Genomic DNA, 25308 nt, shown 5'->3' with positions numbered 1-25308 from the left:
AAGCTTCATACCATATAAGAGAAGACTAAGAGCCCTCTAGTCAGACACTGGAGTGCATATGCCCCAAATATCTTTAAATATTAAAATTAAAATATTGTGGGTGGATTTTCCACTGAAAGCTGTTTCTAACAGTAGCAGCTCCCAAATGTATTCAACAAATATCCCATACGGTACAGTGCAGGGCTCTACAGCACTTGAGTGTGTGTGTGTGTTTTCCAACAAGTTGCCCAAATATCTATAAATAAAACGAGCAATAAAAACCATAATGAAGAAAGGATTATCCCGCTGAATGAGATTCTAATAATTCTCTTAACTTTTTTTCACACAAGGACTCTTAAACGGAATCCAGAAAATGAAAATGAAAATAACAAAAACAGAATAGGAGAAAGACTCACTCAACCCAAAGCAGCTGCCAAAAGAATATTTCAGGAAAGTAGGTTCTCAATGTGCTTGTACCCCCAGCTGCAGCACTAAAACCAACTTTTGCTGAAAAACAAAGAAAGGGCAAAATGAAGAGAGAAAATTGAGTTTTGGCTTCTATAACAGAAATAGTACTTGTTACAGGTAGGTAGCCGTGTTGGTCTGGCGTAGGCGAAACAAAATATTTTCTTCTTCTTCCAGTAGCTCCTTAGAGACCAACTAAGTTTGTCATTGGTATGAGCTTTCGCGTGCATGCACACTTCTTCACGAAAGCTCATACCAATGACAAACTTAGTTGGTCTGTAAGGTGCTACTGGAAAAAATAGTACCGAAGAGGTTTAGTGTTTAATGGTGAAATTAATGCTTCACATTAAAAGGACATCAAGCAGGAATGATGTTGAAACTATGAATAACCTCCTTTTGCCAGCTCTAAGGGTCATGATACATTAACATGGCACACTACTGCACAAGTTGCTGCCAATATACAAAACAAGATTTCAGCCTGGGAAATAGTGATAGCCTTCAATACGGGATTTCCTCTAAATTTTGTTACCTTTATCAGAAACTCTGTGGCTGCTATGTCTGTTGCGGCCAAATGAGACATGACATTTGTCACATGAGGTGGACTTTTAAACACATTACCAGTGTGGTGGGGTCCTGTTCCCTGAACTGGACTGAGATCATGGCGTGAGAGGCAGGAGGCATTAAGACTTTGCTCTCACCTTGATCTCAGTTGGAATCCCACAATCCCCATGCCGGCTGCTCACAATGGGACAAAAGCTTTCATTGGTGTTGACTGTTCATTAAAAACAGTTACCTGGTTACAGGGAACCAGGCAGAGGGCCTTCTCGGTAGTGGCACCCACCCTGTGGAATGCCCTCCCACCAGATGTCAGAGTGAAAAACATCTACCAGACTTTTAGAAGACATCTGAAGGCAACCCTGTTTAGGGAAGCTTTTAATGTTTATTTTAATATTTTATTGGAAGCTGCCCAGAGTGGCTAGGGAAACCAGGCCAGATGGGCGGGGCATAAATAATAAATTATTATATTATTATTATATAAAAAGAAAACGTAGCCACATCTAGTACGATTGTCTCTCAGTGTAGGTAAAACTAATAAGGGGGCAATCATCATGATATCGCTATGGTTTTGATAAATAATAGCGAGTCTAAGCATTTTCTTTTTTAAAACAAGCAAAACTTTGGAGGGAGGTTGAATCTTATTTTATGCCTTGCAATGCGCAAGCATGACACCATCTGTGCTGATAAAGATCATAGAAAGGCCTTCACCTGAAAGGAACATATGAATTGTCTGTTTCGCTTTACGTGTGAAATGGATCGAAACAATCGGCCTAAAACAGAACAGCCCACCACCCTTAAAACATTTCAATGAGTCCTTCTCCAACCTTCATCCATAATGGGATTATCATCAGGATAATCAGGTGAAATCTTCTTGCATTCAAAGTCGCTTTGGCATACAAAGGGCTTTTGTAGTGTAGAGTTGGTGAAAACCTTGAGACCCAAGCTCTTAAAAGGAATAGATAAAATGCTGTTTAAGCGATTTCTTTAGACAACCAACCCTACCACATTTTCTAAGACCTTCTCGTTGATAATATGGTTCTTTCTAGGGGAGGTAAATTATTTATCCAGGGTACCACACATATTTCAGGCCACCTCACTGGTTCTTCACATACTTTTATAACTTACTAACTGGGCTTAAGGGGGGGGGGGAGTGCCGTTAGATGACCAGTGTTGATTACATTGCTACAGTCATTTTCTCATGAAAACTGAATCCATCTATTTCAAGAAGAGGTGATCTATAATACAAGGGTGATCTATAATAAAAGACGCGGGTGGCGCTGTGGTCTAAACCATTGAGCCTCTTCGGCTTCCTGGTCAGAAGGTCAGCGGTTCAAATCCCCGCGACGGAGTGAGCTCCCGTTGCTCTGTCCCAGCTCCTGTCAACTTAGCAGTTTGAAAGCATGCCAGTGCAAGTAGATAAATAGCTACTGCTGTGGCGGGAAGGTAAATGGCATTTCCATGGGCTCTGGTTTCTGTCACGGTGCTCCGTTGCACCAGAAGTGGTTTAGTCATGTTGGCCACATGACCCAGAAGGCTGTCTATGGACAAACACCGGCTTCCTCATCCTGAAAGTGAGATGAGTGCCACAACCCCATAGTCACCTTTGACTGGACTTAACCATCCATGGGACCTTTACCTTAAAAGAGCACCACTCATGCTCACCTCTGCTCTAGATCATAACTGGTTTTCAATACTAGCTATATACAAGTTGCCCTACCCAAAAGCAACAGTGCCAGTCCCAATATAAGCATAGAGACAAACATACCATGAAAACATCATAGACATTGCCGTCATCGGTCACATTCACAGGTATGTAGTATTGACCCTCAAAGAAATGATTTTTCAGCTCAACGCATGGCTCTTTAGGAGTATCGTCAAGGTTCATCCCATTATAATAATAGCCATAAAGTTCTAGATAAGGAAGGCGAGAGTACACCTGGTGAGAAATGAATAATGAACACAGATGAGACCTGGAGGAGCATAAAAGCCTGCCTTACACGAGCAGTGACAGTGCTTTTTTTCCCCCCCTCTGGGGGGATGCAGGGGGATGTTGTTTAGTCGTTTAGTCGTGTCCAACTCTTTGTGACCCCATGGACCAGAGCACACCAGGCACTCCTGTCTTCCACTGCCTCCCACAGTTTTGTCAGACTCATGTTGGTAGCTTCGAGAACACTGTCCAACCATCTCATCATCTATCGTCCCCTTCTCCTTGTGCCCTCCATCTTTCCCAGCATCAGGGTCTTTTCCAGGGACTCTTCTCTTCTCATGAGGTGGCCAAAGTATTGGAGCCTCAGCTTCACGATCTGTCCTTCCAGGGAGCACTCAGGGCTGATTTCCTTCAGAATGGATAGGTTTGATCTTCTTGCAGTCCATGGGACTCTCAAGAGTCTCCTCCAGCACCATAATTCAAAAGCATCAATCCTTCGGCGATCAACCTTCTTTATGGTCCAGCTCTCACTCCCATACATCACTACTGGGAAAACCATAGCTTTAACTATACGGACCTTTGTTGGCTAGGTGATGTCTCTGCTTTTTAAGATGCTGTCTAAGTTTGCCATTGCTTTTCTCTCAAGAAGCAGGTGTCTTTTAATTTTGTGACTGCTGTCACCATCTGCGGTGATCATGGAACCCAAGGTCTCTGGTTCCTCTGCCCCTTCGAAATCCAGCTTGCACTTCTGGGAGTTCTCGGTCCACATACTGCTTAAGCCTGCCTTGTAGAATTTTAAGCATAACCTTGCTAGCGTGTGAAATGAGCGCAATTGTGCAGGGGTATGCATACCTCTAAACATTTTGTGAATCTAGGTTTGGCCTCATTGAGGGGCAGTATTTCAATATGAGTAGGAAAATGAGAATATCCCTAGGGGGAAAAAGCACTGAGCAGTGATATCTACAAGCAAACATCAAGATGGGCATTCCAGTTATGGAGATACTGAAGGTTTATAGGTAAAATCATTCTTATTCTGTGTGCCCTTTATGGCTTAATATATGAGTGGAAAACTGTTCCTTCTTATTTTTCATCAGCAGTTGAAGCATGCCTGGAACACAACGTAGTAAAAGCTTTTTTTATAAGCAAGACCTATTTAAGTAATATTTTCCAGTGCATGTTAGAATATTGCACCTTCTTCTATATCCCACAGCTGGGATGAGGAGTCAAGGAGATTTCATATGGTTGTAATAGTCTTTTTCTCATTCCTTGCAGAACTGAATAGCTTCATATGCAAATATGGTTATCATTACTGTTCTTCTCTTTGAAAAACATTTGCAGAAAATGCCATCCTGCCGCAGGTGTGTCAAGGAAAATGTATGGGCTGCCCTCGAGAAGGTCAATGAACAGAAATCTCTAGAAAAAATTGGTGCTTGGCCCACATTAAGGAGCCTCTTGGTTCCCAGTTTCCAATGGGGAAAGATAACATGCCTGTTCTGTTCTTGGTTTCAGGTAACAGTTTCTGGAAGCCTCAAAGGAATTTGGTATTTGTTATGTACTGAGCTGAATCCTAGAACAATAGGATTCAGAATCAGCGGGAGCTACCCAATCCAACTCCAGGTGGAAGTGAATCCGCAACCTGATTGGCCTGCTGCAGCAGCCAATCAGGCTGCAGGCAGAAGTCAATCCATAATATAATTGGCCCACAGGTGTAGCCCTGAAGTAGCCAATCACGCAAGGCCCATTGTGTAAATAATGTATATAAGCAGATGGTTTGGGGAAAAGAGCGATTCGTCTTCTCTTCTCCTCCTTGATGACTATGAGCTGAATAAAGAGCATGAAATTCACTCTTGACTCCGAGTATATTTCAGTATTATTACCTAAACCTCCTCAAAATCATAAACAGGCTGCATTAAAAAAAAAACCTATTCTTCAAGGTTCTCTCTTTGTACCTCCTCCTCCTCATGCTCACACAGAGTTCTCAAGGATTATGGCACCCATATCTTTAAAAAATGTGTCTAGAACAGAACAACCCAGGATACAGCAGACCAAAATACAAGTTTCTCTTTAAGGGTTTCGCACAGAGTTTTACTTCGGAATACAACAGGGGAGATTTCTGGTGCCAGAGGAGTAGACAACCTGATTCTGTGCTCATTTCTATAGATGGTGGCTTTCAGGGGTGGGGCCACTGAAAGTAGATCTAATACTTGGAATGGCTCTGGGTTCACGGTGCATCAAAAACCCAGGACTTACGCTCTCAGGAGTCAGATCTTCTCCAGGCCTCAGAAGCAGAACGCTCTTATCCACAGCCCGCAGGGCACAAAATGAGTTGCTGGCAGCTTTGAGGTTAAGGCCAATTTCTGAGGCAGGCAGTGCTTCTTTCTTAGAGAACTGCAGGCTGACCTGGAATTGAATGGAGATGTCAGATGTCTGTCAGGGGATCATCTCAGAAGTTACTGTGGTACAGTCCCCACCCATAGCTATTCTGTCTGCTGCGAAAGCCTACTTAACCGCTGTGTATTCCCCTGGCAATTATCACAAGATATAAAATGTCTGGACTGTATGACCATTATAACATGGCATGAGCTCTTCTCAGATTAGGTACAAGCCACCAACGACTCATTAGGATTTTAAATCGTGCAAAAGGTACATGGATTAGGCAAGATACATAGCTACTTTTAGCTTATTTTCAGCCATCCGTAAGACATGCCAATCATTCCACTTCCAATAAACCTTTCCTATTTGACTTTTGTGCTCCTTGTCAGCATAAACAGAGAGTTAGGGATAGAAAACACCCTTTACTCTGAGTGGGGAACAGACTGATCAGCTCTTACCTTGTTTCTGAAGCACTTTTGAACCTCAAAAGAGATGCTATCAGCGATCAGCTCGCCCTGAGGATGCAGAGTGTAAACCAATAGCCTTGCTCTGGGAGCTGATCTTTGGTTAATCATCAGTGACACTGAGAATCTGCTATATCGTCCAGCTGTGAGGAAAATCATGAAATTGAAGGAGTCAAGGAAAGAGGTCAGGAGAAGCTGATGAGCCAATAAGTTGACTGTCATGTACAAAATTAAGACGGAAGCCCCACTGGGACCTTAGCATTGGTGGTCTTGCGGTCTCCCCTCAGATGGAACCAACTGATGTGCAAGATAATTGGGGGTGGGATTGTACTTCATAATCGCACACTTTGCCCCCTAGCAAAGCTCCCATTGCTGGTTTACGCACTACAGAAAAATTGATCAAGAATTAATTCAGGTCCATGACAGCTAGGGATGTGGAGAAGAAGTGTTACTAGTGTCACTGTAACTCTATATTTTCCTTGAAATTCCTCAGATGGTTCAATCAAAGAAGAATATCCAAATTCATGCTGAATCAAATCATTATTATATCCGCTGGACTAAGTGACAATCAGCCACTCTGTGGACTCAGCTACACTGGTCAATTATAACGGTAAAATGGATTATAAAAATATAACACCAGATGGTGCTGTAGAGCAGTGATCCAAAGTCAATGGTAAATTACATCGGGAGCTGTATATTTTTATAGTGGTTTTTTCCACAGCATGTACATCCAGCCTGTGACTTACCCTAAGATTTATGAATGGAATTCCTTTTTAAGAGAAAGGTCATGCTAGGAACCATTCTACAGGTCTGCTGATTGTTTCTCCAAGACTGCCAAAGACCTTCATTTCTCCACCATCAATGAACAGAATTAGACCACTTACCCTTTATTCTGACTAGGCGTTCACCCCCATCAACAATCCTACCATTTGTCATCATCTGTATGCAAAAAAGAAACCAAAGCGTAAATAATTTTTGCTAGAAATAAAACATTTTGTTTTGCTATTCCAAGATGGTGCATATGAGTTATATATACAATTTCATATTTTGGAAGGCTTTTCATGGTCAGAAAACTGCTGAGAATGTTAGACATAGTAATGTAGAAATTCTCAGCTGGGTTTCTTCTTTCTCTTTTTTATAATTTTTATTAGATTTTCTGTTTTACAATTTAGAATATTCATTTAAATATCCTTACAATATCAGTGACTTTCCTTTTCTTTCCATGGTTCATTTTCCATACCATAAATCCCTGCATACTTTACATAAACTAAACCTTTCAGTATTCCATTGTTACAACCATCAAAACTTACTTACACTGTTGAATTTATCTTAATGCTACCAAAATTTTCAAGTGTACACAATTTCCCCCCATATATTCAACAAACATTTTCCAATCTTCTTTAAACGTATGTTCTTCTTGTTCTCTTATTCTATATGTTAAGTCTGCAAACTGCACATATTCCATCAGCTTAAGTTGCCATTCTTCTTTAGTTGGGACTTTGCTCGTTTTCCATTTTTGGGCTAACGAAACACAGGCCGCAGCAGTGGCATACATAAATAACCTTTTTTGACACCTGGGAATTTCCGTCTGAATTATCCCCAACAAAAAAGACTCTGGGTTTTTTTTTTTGGGGGGAAGGTACTTTTAAACAGCCCCCCCCAGTTCATTATGGATCCTTTCCCAATACTCTTTTGCAAGTCCACCACACCTGAAAAAACGTCCCCTCAACCTCCTTGTATCTCCAGCACTAATCTGATTCAGTCTTATACCTCTTAGCAAGGCTACTTGGAGTTAAATACCATCTGTAAATCATTTTCATGTAGTTCTCCTTCAAAGAATAACTGTGCACTGCCAACGCACCTCCGTCATGGCCTGCCACATTACACTATTAGTATTCCAGCTGCATTCTCTCTACCCAATGCCAAGTCCCTTGGGTTCTGCTCAGAATCTCATTGGTAATTTCTGGACAGCACAGCAAGGGTGTCTTGAAAATTCTTCAAGAGCAGGGCAATTCTCTTGTTTCCCACTCCTTTAAAATATCTTCTTTAAACTATCTCATTGTCAATATTTCCTTCCCTTAGTAGCTACTCCCCTCAGCAAACACCAGAGGGTTGAATTTGATAATTTACACTTGAGAACAGGTCTTCAAGACTCTTCAGTCGCCCAACTGGCACCAGTTACTAAGTGGCTCCCCGCATCCACCCAACACAGTGCCATTCCACCTGGCCATTCTGTAAATTTAATGCACCAGAATTGTTTTTCCGCATTGCTGCTATTTTAAAGAATTGTATACCGCCCTTGATCCAAAGATCACAGGGCGATTCACAACATAAAAATACAAAATGATAACATAATCCTATATAATAATGTCCAAGATGTCCCTGCGTCCAAGCTGTCCCGTGTGTCCCTGGGTCACTGCGCATGTGCCCCAGGGATACAGGGATTGGACAGCAGAGACTGCGCGCGCGCACTCTCCCCCCCCCTCTGCCTCCTCCAACCGCCGCTCCTGCCGGACACCGCCTCACTGCAGGGCACGTCAGGGAAGCGAGGGTGGAGGCCGGTGAAGGCCTCCTCACAACCCTCCCTGGCCATGAGGAGCGGCGGTTGGAGGAGGCAGGGGGGGGAGAGTGTGCGCGTCCTTCCTGTCGGCGGCTGCGGGAGAGGAACGGAGGAGGAGAACACAGCGCTTTCTCCTCCTCCGTTTCTGTCCCCCTGCCGCCAACAGCAAGGACAGGTCCCAGGGTTCGGAGAAGCGCTGCGCAAGCGCTTCTCCGAACCCTGGGATGTCTTCCTGTCGGCAGCTGCGGGAGAGGAACGGAGGAGGAGAACGCAGCGCTTTCTCCTCCTCCGTTCCTGTCCCCCTGCCGTCGACAGCAAGGACAGGTCCCAGGGTTCGGAGAAGCGCTGCACAAGCGCTTCTCCGAACCCTGGGATGTCTCCTTGCTGTCGGCAGCTGCGGGAGAGGAACGGAGGAGGAGAACGCAGCGCTTTCTCCTCCTCCGTTCCTGTCCCCCTGCCGCCGACAGCAAGGACAGGTCCCAGGGTTCGGAGAAGCGCTGCGCAAGCGCTTCTCCGAACCCTGGGATGTCTTCTTCCTGTCGGCGGCTGTGGGAGAGGAACGGAGGAGGAGAACGCAGCGCTTTCTCCTCCTCCGTTCCTGTCCCCCTGCCGCCGACAGCAAGGACAGGTCCCAGGGTTCGGAGAAGCGCTGCACAAGCGCCTCTCCGAACTCCAGGATGTTCTAGCGCCAGTTATTAAACGGGCTGAAATACACTAGTACATAATAAAAAATTAAAAAATCCATAATTTTAAAAATTCATTAAAAAACCCAATAACCTCAATTATCCAAGAACAAATTATATTGCAGGCTTAACAATACAAACAGTTCCACTTACAAGTAGACCATGTTGTTAAAGGGGGAAAGCCAAGGCTGCAAAGCCCTGCCAATACACTGCCCCTAAATGGCCTCTGCCCAGTATACCTGAAAAAGCGTCTCCACCCCCATCGTTCAGCCCGGACACTGAGGTCCAGCTCCGAGGGCCTTCTGGCAGTTCCCTCACTGCGAGAAACAAGGTTACAGAGAACCAAGCAGAGGGCCTTCTTGGTAGGGGTGCCTGCCCTGTGGAACGCCCTCCCATCAGATGTCAAGGAAATAAACAACTACCTGACTTTTAGAAGACATCTGAAGGGAGCCCTGTTTAGGGAAGTTTTTAATGTTTGATGTTTTATCGTGTTTTTAATATCCTGTTGGAAGCCACCCAGAGTGCCTGGGGAAACCCTGCCAGATGGGCGGGGTATAAATAATATATTGGTAGTAGTATTAAAGGTAAATGGTAAAGGGACCCCTGACCATTAGGTCCAGTCATGACCGACTCTGGGGTTGCGCACTCATCTCGCATTATTGGCCGAGGGAGCCGGCTTATAGTTTCCAGGTCATGTGGCCAGCATGACAAAGCCACTTCTGGCGAACCAGAGCAGCACACGGAAACACCGTTTACCTTCCCGCTGTAGCGGTTCCTATTTATCTACTTGCATTTTGACATGCTTTCGAACTGCTAGGTTGGCAGGAGCTGGGACCAAGCAACGGGAGCTCACCCTGTCACAGGGATTCGAACTGCCGACCTTCTGATCAGCAAGCCTTAGGCTCAGTGGTTTAACCAGTATTAGTAGTATTACTTCTGTCATGGCCCGACTACAGGTTATGGGTCAAGCATATTTGTAGGGCATTTTGTCCAGGACCTGCTTATTTTTTCTTTGTACTTGACTTGGAGGCATTCTAAGAGCTTCAGAATAGAAATCGGATTAGCAATGTGATGGTGCTCATTTTGCAACTCACACCACCACATGGACAGAGGCATCGCAGGTGATTCCATACTCATTCAACCTCCAGAGGAAGGTCATGGCAAAGCCACTTGGCCTTTCTGCACTTACTAGATAGTAGAAGTAAACCCTGGAGGGCAATTCCTCATTTTGAACTTTGTTCAGGATGTATTGCACGTAGATTGTTTTCCGTTTGTCACATGGCAGTTCACCCAGCACTGGTTCTATCTTCAGAAAGCTGTTGGTCCGGGAGAAATAGCGCTGGACGTAATGAACAGCTTCTGGCTTGTAGGTTTCCAGCCAGCCATACTCAGTGCACTGATCTGGTTCATAGATGGCCTGATTAGAGAAAGGTGCAAAAGAAAGTAAAATGTACAGTACTAGAAACAGAACATTCCGCAGAAGGGTGATGCCTTTCTGGAAGGGTTTCCCCAAAGGAGTTGTTTGATCATTCCCCTGGATGACTCCACAGATTGGGCTGTAATGCATGTCTCTGGTGGGCGGGAAAGGAAGGGTAAGGAATCAGTAGGTTATGTGGGCTTGACCCGCCTGAGCTACCAGCAAAGGGCAGTTTCCCACTTGGTCATATCAACCACCAACACCCACTGCAGTTTTCAGCGACTTACTCTCAATTTGTAGCGAGGTTCAAAGAGGTGAGAAGTTGATATGGAAAACTGAGCAGTGCCATTGTTGTCCGTGGTGTAGTTAGCCACAACCTCGTTGTCAAACTCTAGAAGAATAAGCCCGTTTGCCAGTGGTGCTCCATCCTCGTCATTCACCTTAATCTGGGTGTGGGACAGGAAAATAAAAGTGCAAAATGTTTAGGAACAGTGCTTAGCACTTGGACTGATGCAACTAAGTGGTGGCACCCGTTGCAGCAGAGAGTCAGGGATGGAACAATTAGTCTGTTTCTCGTCCATGTCTCTTTCCATTCCATCTTGTTCCTGCATTAATTTGCTTCTTAAAAATAACAACCCCACATAATTTGTTCCCCCCCCTTAAAATACACATTTTAGAATTTTGTTCCTCACAGAGAAGATCATCTCCATTGTCCTACCTGTCCAGTCAAAGGGATCCCTCTTCTATAATATGGATCTACATTCTCAAATATGATGGTTTTTCTTGCTTGATAGACATAGATGAAGCTAGTCTTTGAAATCTGGATGCCTGCCAGATACATAAATGCACAAAAGAACCTGTAAAACGAGCTAGATTATATAGAGATCTGGAGTACTCAAATGCTGAATAGGGTGCCCAGAGAGGCCAATTCTCAGAGCAAGATTTTCAAAGCTCCCCCTTCCTATTCCGTTTTGCCCCATTATAAAACGGTTACCTGTTCCCTTCTCTGTGACGACTGCCTCTACACCGAGTGACGCATAAAAATATCGCTGCGTATTCATGTTTGCGTAAAGGTGGTATGCTTTGGTGCTGATCGTTGCGGAAATTCTGCCATCTTTGTCTAGCTGAAAAGGGAAAGAAAATGACAATAAAAGTGTGGAAGGTATGTGGAACTTCACTGGTGTCGTCATGTTAGTCCGCTGCAGCAAAACAATCAAATAGTGTGCTGAAGAATTAGAACTATTTCAGTATAGGCTTTTGTGATCATAGAATCATAGAGTTGGAAGAGACCACAAGGGCCATCCAGTCCAACCCCCTGCCAAGCAGGAAACACCATCAAAGCATTCTTGACATATGCCTGTCAAGCCTCTGCTTAAAGACCTCCAAAGAAGGAGACTCCACCATACTCCTTGGTAGCAAATTCCACTGCCGAACAGCTCTTACTGTCAGGAAGTTCTTCCTAATGTTTAGGTGGAATCTTCTTTCTTGTAGTTTGAATCCATTGCTCCGTGTCCGCATCTCTGGAGCAGCGGAAAACAACCTTTCTCCCTCCTCTATATGACATCCCTTTATATATTTGAACATGGCTATCATATCACCCCTTAACCTTCTCTTCTCCAGGCTAAACATACCCAGCTCCCTAAGCCCTTCCTCATAAGGCATCGTTTCCAGGCCTTTAACCATTTTGGTTGCCCACCTCTGGACACGTTCCAGCTTGTCAGTATCCTTCTTGAACTGTGGTGCCCAGAACTGGACACAGTACTCCAGGTGAGGTCTGACCAGAGCGGGTTACAGTGGTACTATTACTTCCTTTGATCTAGATGCTATACTCCTATTGATGCAGCCCAGAATTTCATTGGCTTTTTTAGCCGCTGCATCAAACAGTTTACTCATGTCAAGTTTGTGGTCTACCAAGACTCCTAGATCCTTTTCACATGTACTGCTCTCAAGCCAGGTGTCTCCCATCCTGTATCAGTGGCTGCTTACTGGAAGTATGAAAAAGTCTAAGTTGCAGGGCTACGAACCCATGTATGAGAGGGAGTGGGGAGTAATGGTTTGTAAATGGGACAGGGCCAGATAACCACATAATAGAAGGAGAAGCAATACATTTCTGAGCCAAGCCCAAACATCAACAATATCAAATTGGGGACTAATGAATGGTAAGTTGCACAGCAATTGAGAAAGAATGATCACCTGTAAAGAAACAAATAGCTTTTCAGTGTCAGGAAAGTCCCTTCCTCCAGTTACAATGGGTCCCAAATTCTATAGTATAAAACAGTACTGATTGTTCTTTACAAGGCCCTGGAAAAGTATTCCTTGGCTTTATCTTACAGGTTTACAGGCTTAAATACTGCCCATCTCTGTCAGAGGGCATTAGTGGGTGTTTCAAAGGGAAAGATAGGATAAGTCATGAGCATGCTGAAACCCTTTGTTTCTTGGTATGATCACTCTCAGTCCTTGGGACGGGATTCTCCTAATGACCCATGTCAGCAGATGCTACTTGCACAACAAGGCTTCCCCCATTTCTTCCCTTTCTGTAATTTGCTCTGGGAGAATTGTGACAACCCCCAGAACAAGGCAGCAGGGGAGGGGAGGAGAGAGGGATTGTTCTGTTTGGTAAGATGAAACGCTTGCACCAGTGTTCTTATTTTCCAAGGACTGTCCCAGATTTACATGCAGGAAATGGAGGCAGCCTGGCCTGTTTTTGTGCCTGAAACAGGGAAGTGCTGTCACCACGCTGCCTGCACCTCACTGGGTTGTGTGGCTGTAACTTCTGGCTTCTTGCAGGAGCTCCACAAGATCTCACCAGAACCAGAAAGCTGCAACCACTTCTCATCGCTTCTTCAGCTGCTGTGGCTGCGGCTGCGGCTGCGGCTGCGGCTGTGCCTGTGGCGGCAGGCAGGCAGGCAGGCAGACACCCCTTGCCATAGGAGAAGTGGCAACAGCAGCGCATACCTGCCAAGTTGCTGTCGGAGAAATAAGGGACTGGGACGGAAGTAGCAGACCGGAAGTAGCGCTGCCGCCATTTTGGAACTGGGCGGAGCATGCTCAGAAGTGACTTTTGATGCTGCTTTGCCCAGTTCCAAAATGGCCGCCACGCCAGAAGTCACACTGCAGCCGTTTTGGAACTGGGCAGAGCAGCATCAAAAGTCGCTTCTGAGCATGCTCCGCCCAGTTCCAAAATGGCCGCTGCGCCAGAATAAACCGGGGGAAAACCAAAAAATCCATTCTTTCCAGCTAGGAACAGCTGGAAAAACGGGGATTTCCCGGGGAATTCGGGAGACTTGGCAGCTATGCAGCAGCGAGAACTTGTAAGATCTCACCAGAAGCCACCACCTCTTCTCCTTGCTTCTCTGGCGGTAGCACCCGTAGGTGTGCCACCCCTTGGGATTCTGCTGCCCGAGGCGGCTTCCTCAGTTCACCTCATAAGCAGGCTGGCCCTGGCTGAGACTCTCATTTAATGATGGGCCTAAAGTTTGCCAGTGAATCCCACTTTTGCACACCCTGAAACTGGCCATCAAGCTGTGTGATAAGACTGGTATTCCATGACGAGTCTACTTGGGCTAAACAACTAGCAGTTTAGTCCTGTCGCACTGTGGGCTTCATTCTGCCAACACACTCAGGGAAGCACGGGGAACTACACACTTTCTGATACCGTCTCTGTGTTTAAATAATACTCCCACAACATCTGTCTGCAAAAAAGTCAGTAACAACACTACACAAGTTTAAAGCAGGTGAGGCGTAGCATTTCTGATGAACCATGAAGCCCAAAATATGCAACCCTAATGAATAAAGTAGGAGAAAAACTTCAGGTCTTTCTAAGTGTCTCAAAATACACCCTGATAAAATTTCAAAAGCAGGCTGGTTTGGGGTTTTGCCTGAAAACATTCTACAGTGGCCCAGAGGACCAATTTTCCTGTTACCTGAGCACTAACAGCTTCACAAATCCCATTGGAATCTCGATTACATCTTGGATCGTAATAGCGCTGCCTGCAGACTCTGATCTGGACTGTCCCTTGAACAGGTTGGCCAAATACATAACTAACAGGACAAAACATAAATTAAATCAGTTGAGAGAAAGGAAAATTCAGATCATCCTGCAAGTCTCAGCCTAGTCACAGGTTAAGTGACTGACTTCAGGCAAGCCTAGATTTAACAGGCAGCCATTAGGATAACTGAATTTCATGCCAGCAAGACTCTGAATTCCACAATGCATTCCAGGCGTTTGCAAACATGGCTTCTTTGCTTTGAGAAACATATGTACAGTAGTTTGTGTGTGTGTGTGAAGGGAGGGGGGCTAGTATTGCCCAGAAACATCCCAGTGCTGCTGTAGATTACCTCCCATTCTCCAAGGGCTCATCCAGATATGCGCTTGTCCTGTCCTGAGTGGTTTTCCGCTTGTCTCATGCTTTCTAGGCAGGAGTCCGAGCGGTTTTATCCTTTGCCCCAGTACTGTCCCCAGGAAAACCCACTCCTGAGTGATAATTCACAGCAAATGTCAATCCAGGCAAAACCCATCAGCAGTAAATATTGGATTTTCTTGGGCAAAAGTAAGCCTGGATGAGCCCAAAGTCTCTGTTGTGGCCAGTATGTGGTAGTACCTTTCAGAGCAAGGTGGAATGTAACAGAACCCTGATCCCCACTTTGAAAATGCTTCTTCCCTAGCCAACGCCCAAAGTTCCCCTTAGACTCCAGTCAAGGCATAAATCAGGATCAGCCCTGGACAAGTTGATACAGCTCAGCCTGTTTCCACTGGGATTGCAGGGCAAAATAGTATCCTTTCCCCCTCTAACTTTCAAGATGCTGAAATGCAAATTTCCACATGCAGTTGCTCTACCTCATAAACTTACTGAGCACTGACGTCTACTTGGAATTGTTCATCGAAAGGATCAAGCCTGTCTGGTGTTTTGATGTCCATACTGAACTTTGGCAACACTGGAAAAATATATAACAAATATGATTAAGAAAGTCTAGTCGGGCCAATTAATAGATTGGATATGTGGCATAACGAGGAAGGTGGTCTCTTTGAGACAACTGCTTAGACATGAAGAGGAATTATTAGGAGGGCAAAAATAAACAAGGATACAAATGACTTAAAAGTGTATCTTGACCAACTTTTTTTTTAAAAAAAACCCAATATATTATGATGAAGAACAAACAAACAAGATTGATGATTTTGGAATCATGGTTTTGGAACAGAAATGTATTATATGAAGGTATGGAGGGATCCTTTTTTCATCTGGTTACTGGATGGCAGGAGAAATTTCACACACAGCCATCTAATAGGCTGCTAGTGACCTTGCAGTTGGTCTACTGGTCAATGACTTCCTCCTATCATTTATATACACATGTGAAACTTGTTAGGGGTCCATCTATATCACCTAAACATGCTGCTCATTTTTTCATATACTTGTTTCCATTTTCTCTGCCAAACTTCAAAAATCAGATGTTCACAGACTTAGGTTCTATGAAAAAGTAACTATAGAAAGTTTTGGGGAGGTTATTTTATCCATGCGCCAAAATGCTGCCACTAATACAAAATCAGATTTCTAAAGCAGATAAGCTTCACAGTGGTACTCACCATATTCTTCCACAGTGAACCAGTGATAGGTATTAAAGTTGGGTGGATTCTCAACAATGATTTGGTAGGATCCCAAGATTGCTCCTTGGTTTATTACGATTTCATATTGGAGGATGCCAAAGGAAGGTGTTTGATTCAGCCACTGAGCAATCCGATTTCCTTGAGGATCCTGGGAAAGCAGCAAGAGATAAACCATGCCATTTGCTACAATATTTTCTTCAATCTATGAGACCAGCTTTAATGGGGTTGGGTCAGTGAGATTCAGTTTATGAATCTCTATGCCTTATCAACATTTAGTAATTGTCAACTGGAATGCCTTGCTAGCAATCCATCAGCATCAGTTATATTCAGTGAAAGACAATAAAGGACTCAAGGCCTGACAGAGCACTGAACTGCCTATACCATAAAAAGTTGCTTAAGGTTTACACCAAGCCAGTCATCATTTGCTGGAATATATATACAGTGGTACCTCGGATTAAGAACTTAATCCGTTCTGGAGGTCCGTTCTTAACCTGAAACTGTACTTAACCTGAGGTACCACTTTAGCTAATGGGGCCTCCAGCCGCCACCGGGCCGCCACCGTGCAATTTCTGTTCTCATCCTGAAGCAAAGTTCTTAACCCGAGGTACTATTTCTGGGTTAGAGGAGTCTGTAACCTGAAGCACCTGTAACCCAAGATACCAATGAATAGCCTGCATAAAGGCCATTTTTGCGAAGGATATGCTTAATATACTGTAATTTAAGAGATGTTATGAATAATATTTTGATGAAAGGAAAGATTCTGTTGACATGGAAGGAGGCATATATTACTTTAATTCCAAAACAAGATACAGATCTATTACAAGTTAAAAATTATAGACCAATATCATTGTTAAATTACAAACTATTTGCCAGTATTCTAGCGAACAGGTTGAAGGAAATTTTAATGGAGGTGATACACAAAGATCAAGTGGGCTTCCTCCTGGTCAACAGATGAAAGATAATGTGAGAAATATACTTGATATAATAGAATATATTGAGACCAGGAATGATAAGAAAGCTGCATTAATGTTTATTGATGCGGAAAAAGCATTTGATAACATCTCTTGGCATTTTATGAAGAAAAATTTGGAGATGATGGATATAGGACAACCTTTACTTAAAGGGATAGAAGCTATATATTCTGAACAAAGAGCAAGATTAATACTTTTAGCACTAGATTACTACAGACTAGTTCAGTGTACTACAGACTACACCTCAGAAGTGGGGAAAACGTACCCTTACCATTGTCAATGTGAACTACATAATAGATAGATCAAATTAACTATCCAGAAGAACCATAGGGCTTGTTTGTTTGTTTGTTTGTTTAAAGGCAGAATGTCATATTTGCTGGCATTTCTAGCCACCTGGGGTGACTATTCCTATTCAGTGAAATATAAAAAATGCCAAAGTTCCATGAATCAGAATTCTGAATACATGTGAAAGTGACATGAACCAGAATTAAGAGTAACCCACCCCCAATTCCAGCTAAGGAAATTCACTCTGGGGCCATCATTCCTCTGCAGAAGTATTAGTTCCCTGAAAACAAAAATACCTACAAGGGCCCTCAAGAAAAAAAGAAAAGGCTAAAGGAGTGAGCTTAGGTTGAGTCAGTCTGCTTAACTCTAGAAACATGTTTTATGTTACACTTCCTGCTCAGCATTATTGCCCATTAGCCAGTAAATATAAAGCCCTGGTGCTTAGGATTTGCTGCAACTGAGAGGCTAGGGAAAGCGTTATTTTAATCAAGGAAGCAGGCAAAAAGCTTTAAATAGCATGGCGTAGCTCTTACTTGGATGTAGATTGCAGGATACTGGAAAAGAAAGAAAGAAAGAAAAAGGTCAACATTGCATTTGAAGGGCAACAGAACGATTTCTTATCTTTAAAACATCAGAGTTCCTTGAAAACCTTTTGAGTTCCAGTTACACTCACCATTTTGTTCACTGGCTTGAAATCGTTATCCATAGAAACAACTCTAAACATCACTAAAAAGAGGGGAGAGGAAATAAACCCATTTACTCTTTTTAAAAATACGGTTGGTTCAAAATCACATTTCTACAGACTTTTCGCTCACGTTTACATCCATGAGCGATGTAACATTCTAGCGATTGGTGGAACTTTATTTGGTAAATAACTAAGTTGAAAGTATCCAGGATTTGCCAGTCTCAAAAGTAAATATTGAATTGTCTTTTTTTTTTTTAGAGTGAGTTGTTTCTTTCACACTGTGATAAGAGCAAGACCTTGGATGTCAGCCAACACCATTTTTAAAGCAATGCCAGATACATCTCACACCAATAAGGCCTGAATTTACTTAATCATCATCAGTAAGCTTCTTGAGCTTGTACTTATGACGTTCAATTTCCTTTGGCAGGCGCTCTGTTTCTTTCTTCTGGTGTTGTATTTCATCTTCATGATGTTTTTTAATTCTGCCAACTCTTTCTCCCTGAAGTAGCGCTCCTCCATGGCGGCTTCCTGCTTCCCAAAGGCCCCGCCAGCCTCACGGACGGTCCCGCCTCCGCCACCGCCCTTCCCAGCACCTTTGCCCAGCTGGTCGGCACCAGAGCTCCAGGCCCGCTGTTGCTGGGGCAACGCCAGGGCTCCTCGAAAACCGCACCTCAGGACGGAACCCACCGCAGCCATCTCACGTCTGCCCTTGTCGAGGGCATATGGAATTGTCAATTGAGCTCATAAAGCCATCATGTTTCATATTATGGGTATGCTATCATGTACCGCATTAGCAGCTCATAGTACCATGCCTAAGGCGGGATGGGGGGATGGGACAACAAATGCAGACCCTTTAGAAATTGTGATCGTGCATTTTGCAGACATGTGCACCTGCTCTGTACAAACCCCAAATCCCTATCAGAAGGGTGACCTGTGCCTTTTTGCAACTTCACGGACTGTAGGACTGACACCTTTGGTCAGGCAAAATAAAGGACAGGTCGGGATGGAGTTTGGGGGTCACACACACACTCACATGACACCAAACCCTCCCCCCTTTTGTGAAGGGGGTTCCCCGCATTCAGCCTCCCGCACCTCCCTGGCCCCACTGTTCCCCTCAATTCACCTAAGATGGGCAGGGACCAGGGGTAGACATCCCATGGGTGACTTGAGCTGTGGCTCCAGCCTCTTGCCTATGGTGGCATCAAAAGAGACTTGAGTGTGGAGGAGGAGGAAGAGGAGGAGGGAAGAGGAGAGGTCAGGTCGGTGTGGTAGAGATGGCCAAGCAGCAGCGGACCCACACCATGCTAGACCGGTGGGTGGCGACTGAGGGGGAGCCCCAGTGAGAGGGAAGGAAGGAGGGGGTGACACTACCGCCATTTGGGGCCAGCGAAAAGTGTCCGGTTGAAAATCCAAATGGGACAAGGGACACTTTTGTCCAAAAACGGGGTGTTCCCATTTTTCTAGGGACAGGTGGCAACCCTACTTGTTGGCTCAGTGAAGGAAATTCTTCAGTTCTCTGAGAGGTATTTGCAGGGGTTTTACAATGCATGCTGAACTCACCTTTCTGGTCAGGTTTGTAGACAGGTTTATCCGTCTGGACAAAGACAAGTGTGCCTATGCTACGAACAGCAACAGACCTCCTTTCATGGAAGCTGATAGACGACCCATTAGCTGAAAAAACTATGTAAGCTAGTGGTTCAGGATCAGCAGGAGGAACCTGTGTATGAGAAAAATAGTCAAGAGGGGAAGAATTTATAAGAGCTGATCCGTTTATCTTTTCACTCTAGAAATTGACAAGAAGTGATTCTGCGTCAGGTTAATAGGCCTGTTTGTATTAGGGTTTCCGAAAGCTACTAACAATCCTATTCTGTCAGTGGCCAAATAAATGCTTGTGGGAACTCTGCAAACATGACACAAACATAAAAGCACTCTATGCTCCTGTGGTTTCCAGCAACTGGGCTGTGGATGCAGAACATAGCGAACACAGCTAGTAGTTACTGGTAGCATTATTCTCCGTGAATTTTTTGAATTGCATTTTAAAGCCATCTATGTTGGTGGCCATAACTGCCTCCTGTGACAGTCTGCATGAATAAATACTTTCTTTTGTCTGTATGGAATCTTCCAACATTGAGATTCCTTGGAAACCCACAAGTTCCAGTGTTATGAAAGAGGGAGAAAAACTGCCCACTCTTCCCATGCCACACAAATTTTTACGCACTTCTATCATGGCACGCTTTCCTTGCCTGTTCTCCAAACTAAAAAGTCCCATATGCTGCAACATTTCCTCGAAGATGAGCTGTTCCATCCCTTCATACTGGACCTTTTCCAACACTGTAATATCCTCTTTGAGGTGAGGCAACCAGAACTGTACACACTATTTGAAATACTTTAGTAGCGCGGTCATACCCCATTTATGTATCCCTCTGATGCCTTCAGTTTTATATTTTTATATTTTTATGTATCCCTCTGATGCCTTCAGTTTTATATTTTTATGTATCCCTCTGATGCGTTCAGTTTTATATGTTTATCTTTGTATTGAGAAATGTTGTTGTTGTTGTTGTTGTTTCTGACTATCGGTCGAATAAAGTATATTGATTGATTGACTATTTGAAATACAGTTGCACCATAGTATTGTATAATGCATCATTTGGGAGGTTTAGCATGCAATTTGCCTTCTTCACAGCTGCTACACACTGGGTCAACATCTTCAATGAGCTATCTTTTATTACCTCCAAAGGTCTCATTCCTGATCAATCACTGCTAGTTCAGACCTCATGAGCATAGATGTAAAATTAAGGGTGTTTTTTTTTTTTGGCTCTGAAATATATCCCTTTACACTGGTTTACATTGAACTGTATTTCCCATTCTACTACACATTCTCTCAGTTTGGAGAGGTCCTTTTGGATCTCTTCACAATCTGTTTTTGTTTTAACAACCCTGAACAATTTAGTATCATCACCAAACATGGCCAGTATTATCAGCAAACTTGAGTATCATCAGCAAACTTCACCACGATCTCCTAACCCTAGATCGTTTATGAACAAGTTAAAAAGCAAAGGTCCGAATACTGATTCTTGAAGAACTAAACTTTCTACAGCTCTCTATTTAGAGAACTGTCCATTTATTACTACTCTCTGCTTCCTGCTACTTAACCAGTTTCTGATCCACAAGAAGCCCTTTCGTCTTATTCTGTGACTTACTCCATGAGTGTTTGATGAGAAACCTCTCTGAAAGTTTTCTGAAAGCCCACTATGTCAACCAGCTCATCTCTGTCTATATTGCTTGTTGACTCTCACAAAGAACTAACTCCGGTCTCCTTAATTCCTGTTAGGGAGACAGGACTTATCCTTGCAGAAGCCATGCTGGATCTGCTTTAGCGAGGCTTGTTCTATATGTTTGATTATGTTAGCTTTAACAATATTTCCCACCAGTTTTCCCAGGGCAGACGTTAGTCTAACCAGCCTGTAATCTCCAGTTTCACCCCTGGAACCCTTAAAAAATAAAAGGCGTTGTTGTTGTTGTTTAGTCGTTTAGTCGTGTCCGACTCTTCGTGACCCCATGGACCATAGCACGCCAGGCACTCCTGTCTTGCACTGCCTCCCGCAGTTTGGTCAAACTCATGTTCGTAGCTTCGAGAACACTGTCCAACCATCTCGTCCTCTGTCGTCCCCTTCTCCTAGTGCCCTCCATCTTTCCCAACATCAGGGTCTTTTCCAAGGATTCTTCTCTTCTCATGAGGTGGCCAAAGTATTGGAGCCTCAGCTTCACGATCTGTCCTTCCAGGGAGCACTCAGGGCTGATTTCCTTCAGAATGGATAGGTTTGATCTTCTTGCAGTCCATGGGACTCTCAAGAGTCTCCTCCAGCACCATAATTCAAAAGCATCAATTCTTCGACGATCAGCCTTCTTTATGGTCCAGCTCTCACTTCCATACATCACTACTGGGAAAACCATAGCTTTAACTATACGGACCTTTGTCGGCAAAGTGATGTCTCTGCTTTTTAAGATGCTGTCTAGGTTTGTCATTGCTTTTCTCCCAAGAAGCAGGCGTCTTTTAATTTCGTGACTGCTGTCACCATCTGCAGTGATCAAGGAGCCCAAGAAAGTAAAATCTCTCACTGCCTCCATTTCTTCCCCTTCTATTTGCCAGGAGGTGATGGGACCAGTGGCCATGATCTTGGTTTTTTTGATGTTGAGCTTCAGACCATATTTTGCGCTCTCCTCTTTCACCCTCATTAAAAGGTTCTTTAATTCCTCCTCGCTTTCTGCCATCAAGGTTGTGTCATCTGCATATCTGAGGTTGTTGATATTTCTTCCGGCAATCTTAATTCCGGCTTGGGATTCATCTAGTCCAGCCTTTCGCATGATGAATTCTGCATATAAGTTAAATAAGCAGGGAGACAATATACAACCTTGTCGTACTCCTTTCCCAATTTTGAACCAATCAGTTGTTCCATATCCAGTTCTAACTGTAGCTTCTTGTCCCACATAGAGATTTCTCAGGAGACAGATGAGGTGATCAGGCACTCCCATTTCTTTAAGAACTTGCCATAGTTTGCTGTGGTCGACACAGTCGAAGGCTTTTGCATAGTCAATGAAGCAGAAGTAGACGTTTTTCTGGAACTCTCTAGCTTTCTCCATAATCCAGCGCATGTTTGCTATTTGGTCTCTGGTTCCTCTGCCCTTTCGAAATCCAGCTTGCACTTCTGGGAGTTCTCGGTCCACATACTGCCTAAGCCTGCCTTGTAGAATTTTAAGCATAAAAGGCGTTACATTGCCGATTTTCCAGTCCTCGGATATGGAGGCTGATCTCAGGGCCAAGGTACATATTTTTGTTAGAAGACCAGCATTTTCACATTTGAGTTCTTTGGGAACTCTCCAGTGAATGCCATCCAGAAGCAGTGATTTGTCAGTTTTAATTTCTTCTATTAGACCTAGAACCGGGGCCGGATTTAGGTTTGATGAGGCCCTCAGCTACTGAAGGTAATGGGGCCCTTTATATGTCCAGCTGTCCTTTGTCAACAACAAATTGTCACCCGGTTTTTTTGTGTTGGGTATATGCTATATGGTAATTTATGGACCTAAAGGTAAAGGGACCCCTGACCATTAGGTCCAGTCGTGACCGACTCTGGGGTTGCGCGCTCATCTCGCATTATTGGCCGAGGGAGCCGGCGTATAGCTTCCAGGTCATGTGGCCAGCATGACAAAGCCGCTTCTGGCAAACCAGAGCAGCACATGGAAACGCCGTTTACCTTCCCGCTGTAGCGGTTCCTATTTATCTACTTGCATTTTGACGTGCTTTTGAACTGCTAGGTTGGCAGGAGCTGGGACCAAGCAACGGGAGCTCACCCCGTCACAGGGATTCGAACCGCCGACCTTCTGATCAGCAAGCCCTAGGCTCAGTGGTTTAACCACAGCGCCACCTGGGTCCCTATAATTTATGGACCTAATAGGTATCTAAAGCCATTTGCACATAACAAAATATGTATTTTATCAAAGTGCATTCAGTCCCCCCCCCAAAAAGCTATAGCTTGTTTAGTTTATACGTAAATCCGGCACTGCCCTAGAACATCATCTCTCATTCTTCTTCCTGCCTCAGTTACTCATCCTCACTTCCTGCAAAACTTCCTGCCCTACCCATGGGCGTAGCCAAGGATTTTTGTTAAGGGGGCCAGGCTTTTGTTAGGCAGGGCAGAACCTCAGATTTGTTTTGCTTTTTATTGATTGGGGGGCAGCTGCCCCCTGCCCCCCCCGGCTATGCCTGTGCCCGTGCCTTAGTCTCTGCCACTAGGACAAATGTACATATGGGGGCACTAAGCAGCAGAAGAGATAGCAACACCCACCCTTAACAATGACCTTCATATGCAGCAACTTTCATCCCAAATGGGGTGAAAAACAGTTACAAGATATGATTATTATTTCATTTTTACATGCTACTCCCCCCCCTGCCTTTCTCTTCGTGTCTGGCAATGCAGGATGATGCAAGAAAGAACGAAGATTTCTTTACCGTAAAATTGATGCATTCGGAAAAGTGTTTTTTGTCCACAGTCCCTTCCCAAAGGGGAAGGCGCTTCACATTGTACTCCAGCACCACGTCCACAGAGACCGTCTCATTGAGGTTGAGGAGTTGGACGCAAGCCTCATTGGTAGTGTTGCTCTGAACTACTGCAGGCACGATCAGGATGTACTGCCTGCAATAAAGGGAAGGGTACAGCTTGTCAGCAACAAGCCACTATCAAGGGACATAGTTTGAAAGCAACCAGCAATGCAGAGAATTGGGACTAAATTCTAAGCACAAAAAAGAACTCTTTAAGGAGAGCCGAATCTGTCAAATTGGCTCAAGGGAAACAGAAATAGCTCATTGTTTTACATCACGATATAGCTTGCAATGGAATATTTCAGAATTACATCTTTTTAGGGCAGTGTACAGTGGTGCCTCGCAAGACGAAAATCATTCGTTCTGCGAGTCGCTTCGTCTTGCGATGATTTCGTCTTGCGAAGCGCGGTTTGCCGCGGCAAAAAAACAAAACAAAATAAAAACTCGCAAAAAAATTCGTCTTGCGAAGTACGGCCATAGAAAACTTCGTCTTGCGAGTCACCAGAAACATTGCAAAACGCTTTCGTCTTGCGAGTTTTTCATTGTGCGAGGCATTTGTCTTGCGAGGTACCACTATATTCTGTTTTTCCTTATTGTGTATTATCTCGTTGTTGTTTTATTGTGTGTGTATGCATATGACCTGACTGGGAAATTTGAAATGTAAAAATTTATATCCATGCCATTTATCCACATAGTTCACCCCCCCCAAGCTTTTATGGAGTCAAATGGAAAGGCAGAGTATTTACTTGGCATCTGCTCCCATCACTCTCACTGGGGAGAAATCGGGTTCTCTATTAATTGAGCGCACATGTTGCGGAAGGGTGAACAGAACATCCCCTGGGGTTTCTGGGCAGTTTAGTCTAAATGGCCACAGGGTGATTGGACAGTTTTGTTGCAGGGGGTAAAGTCATGTTGCAAGTTAATGATGGATAGCGATAGCGGGTATAAATTCCTGTGGGCAGCTTTTGGTTTCACTTTTGCCAGTGCAATGGATCTCCCGCCTGCCCTCCCTCCCTCTTTAAGGGCCTTTTGCTTTGACATTGCTATGCCTGTCATGGGGTCGCCTGCTTTGGGGCAGGGGCCTGGTAGGAATTTTGTCCATTTGGCTGATTGGCTGTTGCCATTTGGTTTTTGCCTACTGTGTAGGAAATTGTCACAACTTGTAAGGTTGGCGGTTAGGCATTGGTTAAAAAATTGGTTGGTGGAGGGGTATGGAAAAGCTTGGCCTACCCCTCAGCATCT

The 25308-nt window shown here is 44.2% G+C and overlaps 1 protein-coding gene and 1 pseudogene across 1 annotated transcript in view; both read right to left on the bottom strand.

Moving 5' to 3' along the window:
* LOC118097690 (ovostatin) overlaps nucleotides 1-25308 on the bottom strand; it is a 53846-nt gene that overhangs the window by 23988 nt on the left and 4550 nt on the right. The window contains exons 2-18 of the mRNA XM_035140827.2: nucleotides 23977-24160; nucleotides 19530-19686; nucleotides 17958-18010; nucleotides 17818-17838; nucleotides 16008-16176; nucleotides 15277-15361; nucleotides 14350-14467; nucleotides 11421-11550; nucleotides 11145-11254; nucleotides 10714-10872; nucleotides 10199-10426; nucleotides 6651-6705; nucleotides 5761-5909; nucleotides 5180-5329; nucleotides 2768-2938; nucleotides 1827-1947; nucleotides 396-486 (exon numbers count right to left, since the gene is read on the bottom strand). Coding sequence (XP_034996718.2) covers nucleotides 396-486; nucleotides 1827-1947; nucleotides 2768-2938; nucleotides 5180-5329; nucleotides 5761-5909; nucleotides 6651-6705; nucleotides 10199-10426; nucleotides 10714-10872; nucleotides 11145-11254; nucleotides 11421-11550; nucleotides 14350-14467; nucleotides 15277-15361; nucleotides 16008-16176; nucleotides 17818-17838; nucleotides 17958-18010; nucleotides 19530-19686; nucleotides 23977-24160 — 2151 coding nt within the window. The remainder of the gene's footprint in view (nucleotides 1-395; nucleotides 487-1826; nucleotides 1948-2767; nucleotides 2939-5179; nucleotides 5330-5760; nucleotides 5910-6650; nucleotides 6706-10198; nucleotides 10427-10713; nucleotides 10873-11144; nucleotides 11255-11420; nucleotides 11551-14349; nucleotides 14468-15276; nucleotides 15362-16007; nucleotides 16177-17817; nucleotides 17839-17957; nucleotides 18011-19529; nucleotides 19687-23976; nucleotides 24161-25308) is intronic.
* On the bottom strand, nucleotides 18017-19523 carry LOC118097691 (ATPase inhibitor, mitochondrial-like; annotated as a pseudogene).

Source organism: Zootoca vivipara, chromosome 16 (genome assembly GCF_963506605.1).
Source record: "Zootoca vivipara chromosome 16, rZooViv1.1, whole genome shotgun sequence".
In the NCBI taxonomy this organism is placed as follows: Eukaryota; Metazoa; Chordata; class Lepidosauria; order Squamata; family Lacertidae; genus Zootoca; species Zootoca vivipara.
Note: the sequence above shows the minus strand (reverse complement) of the source record. Positions and strands in the feature narration are given on the sequence as shown.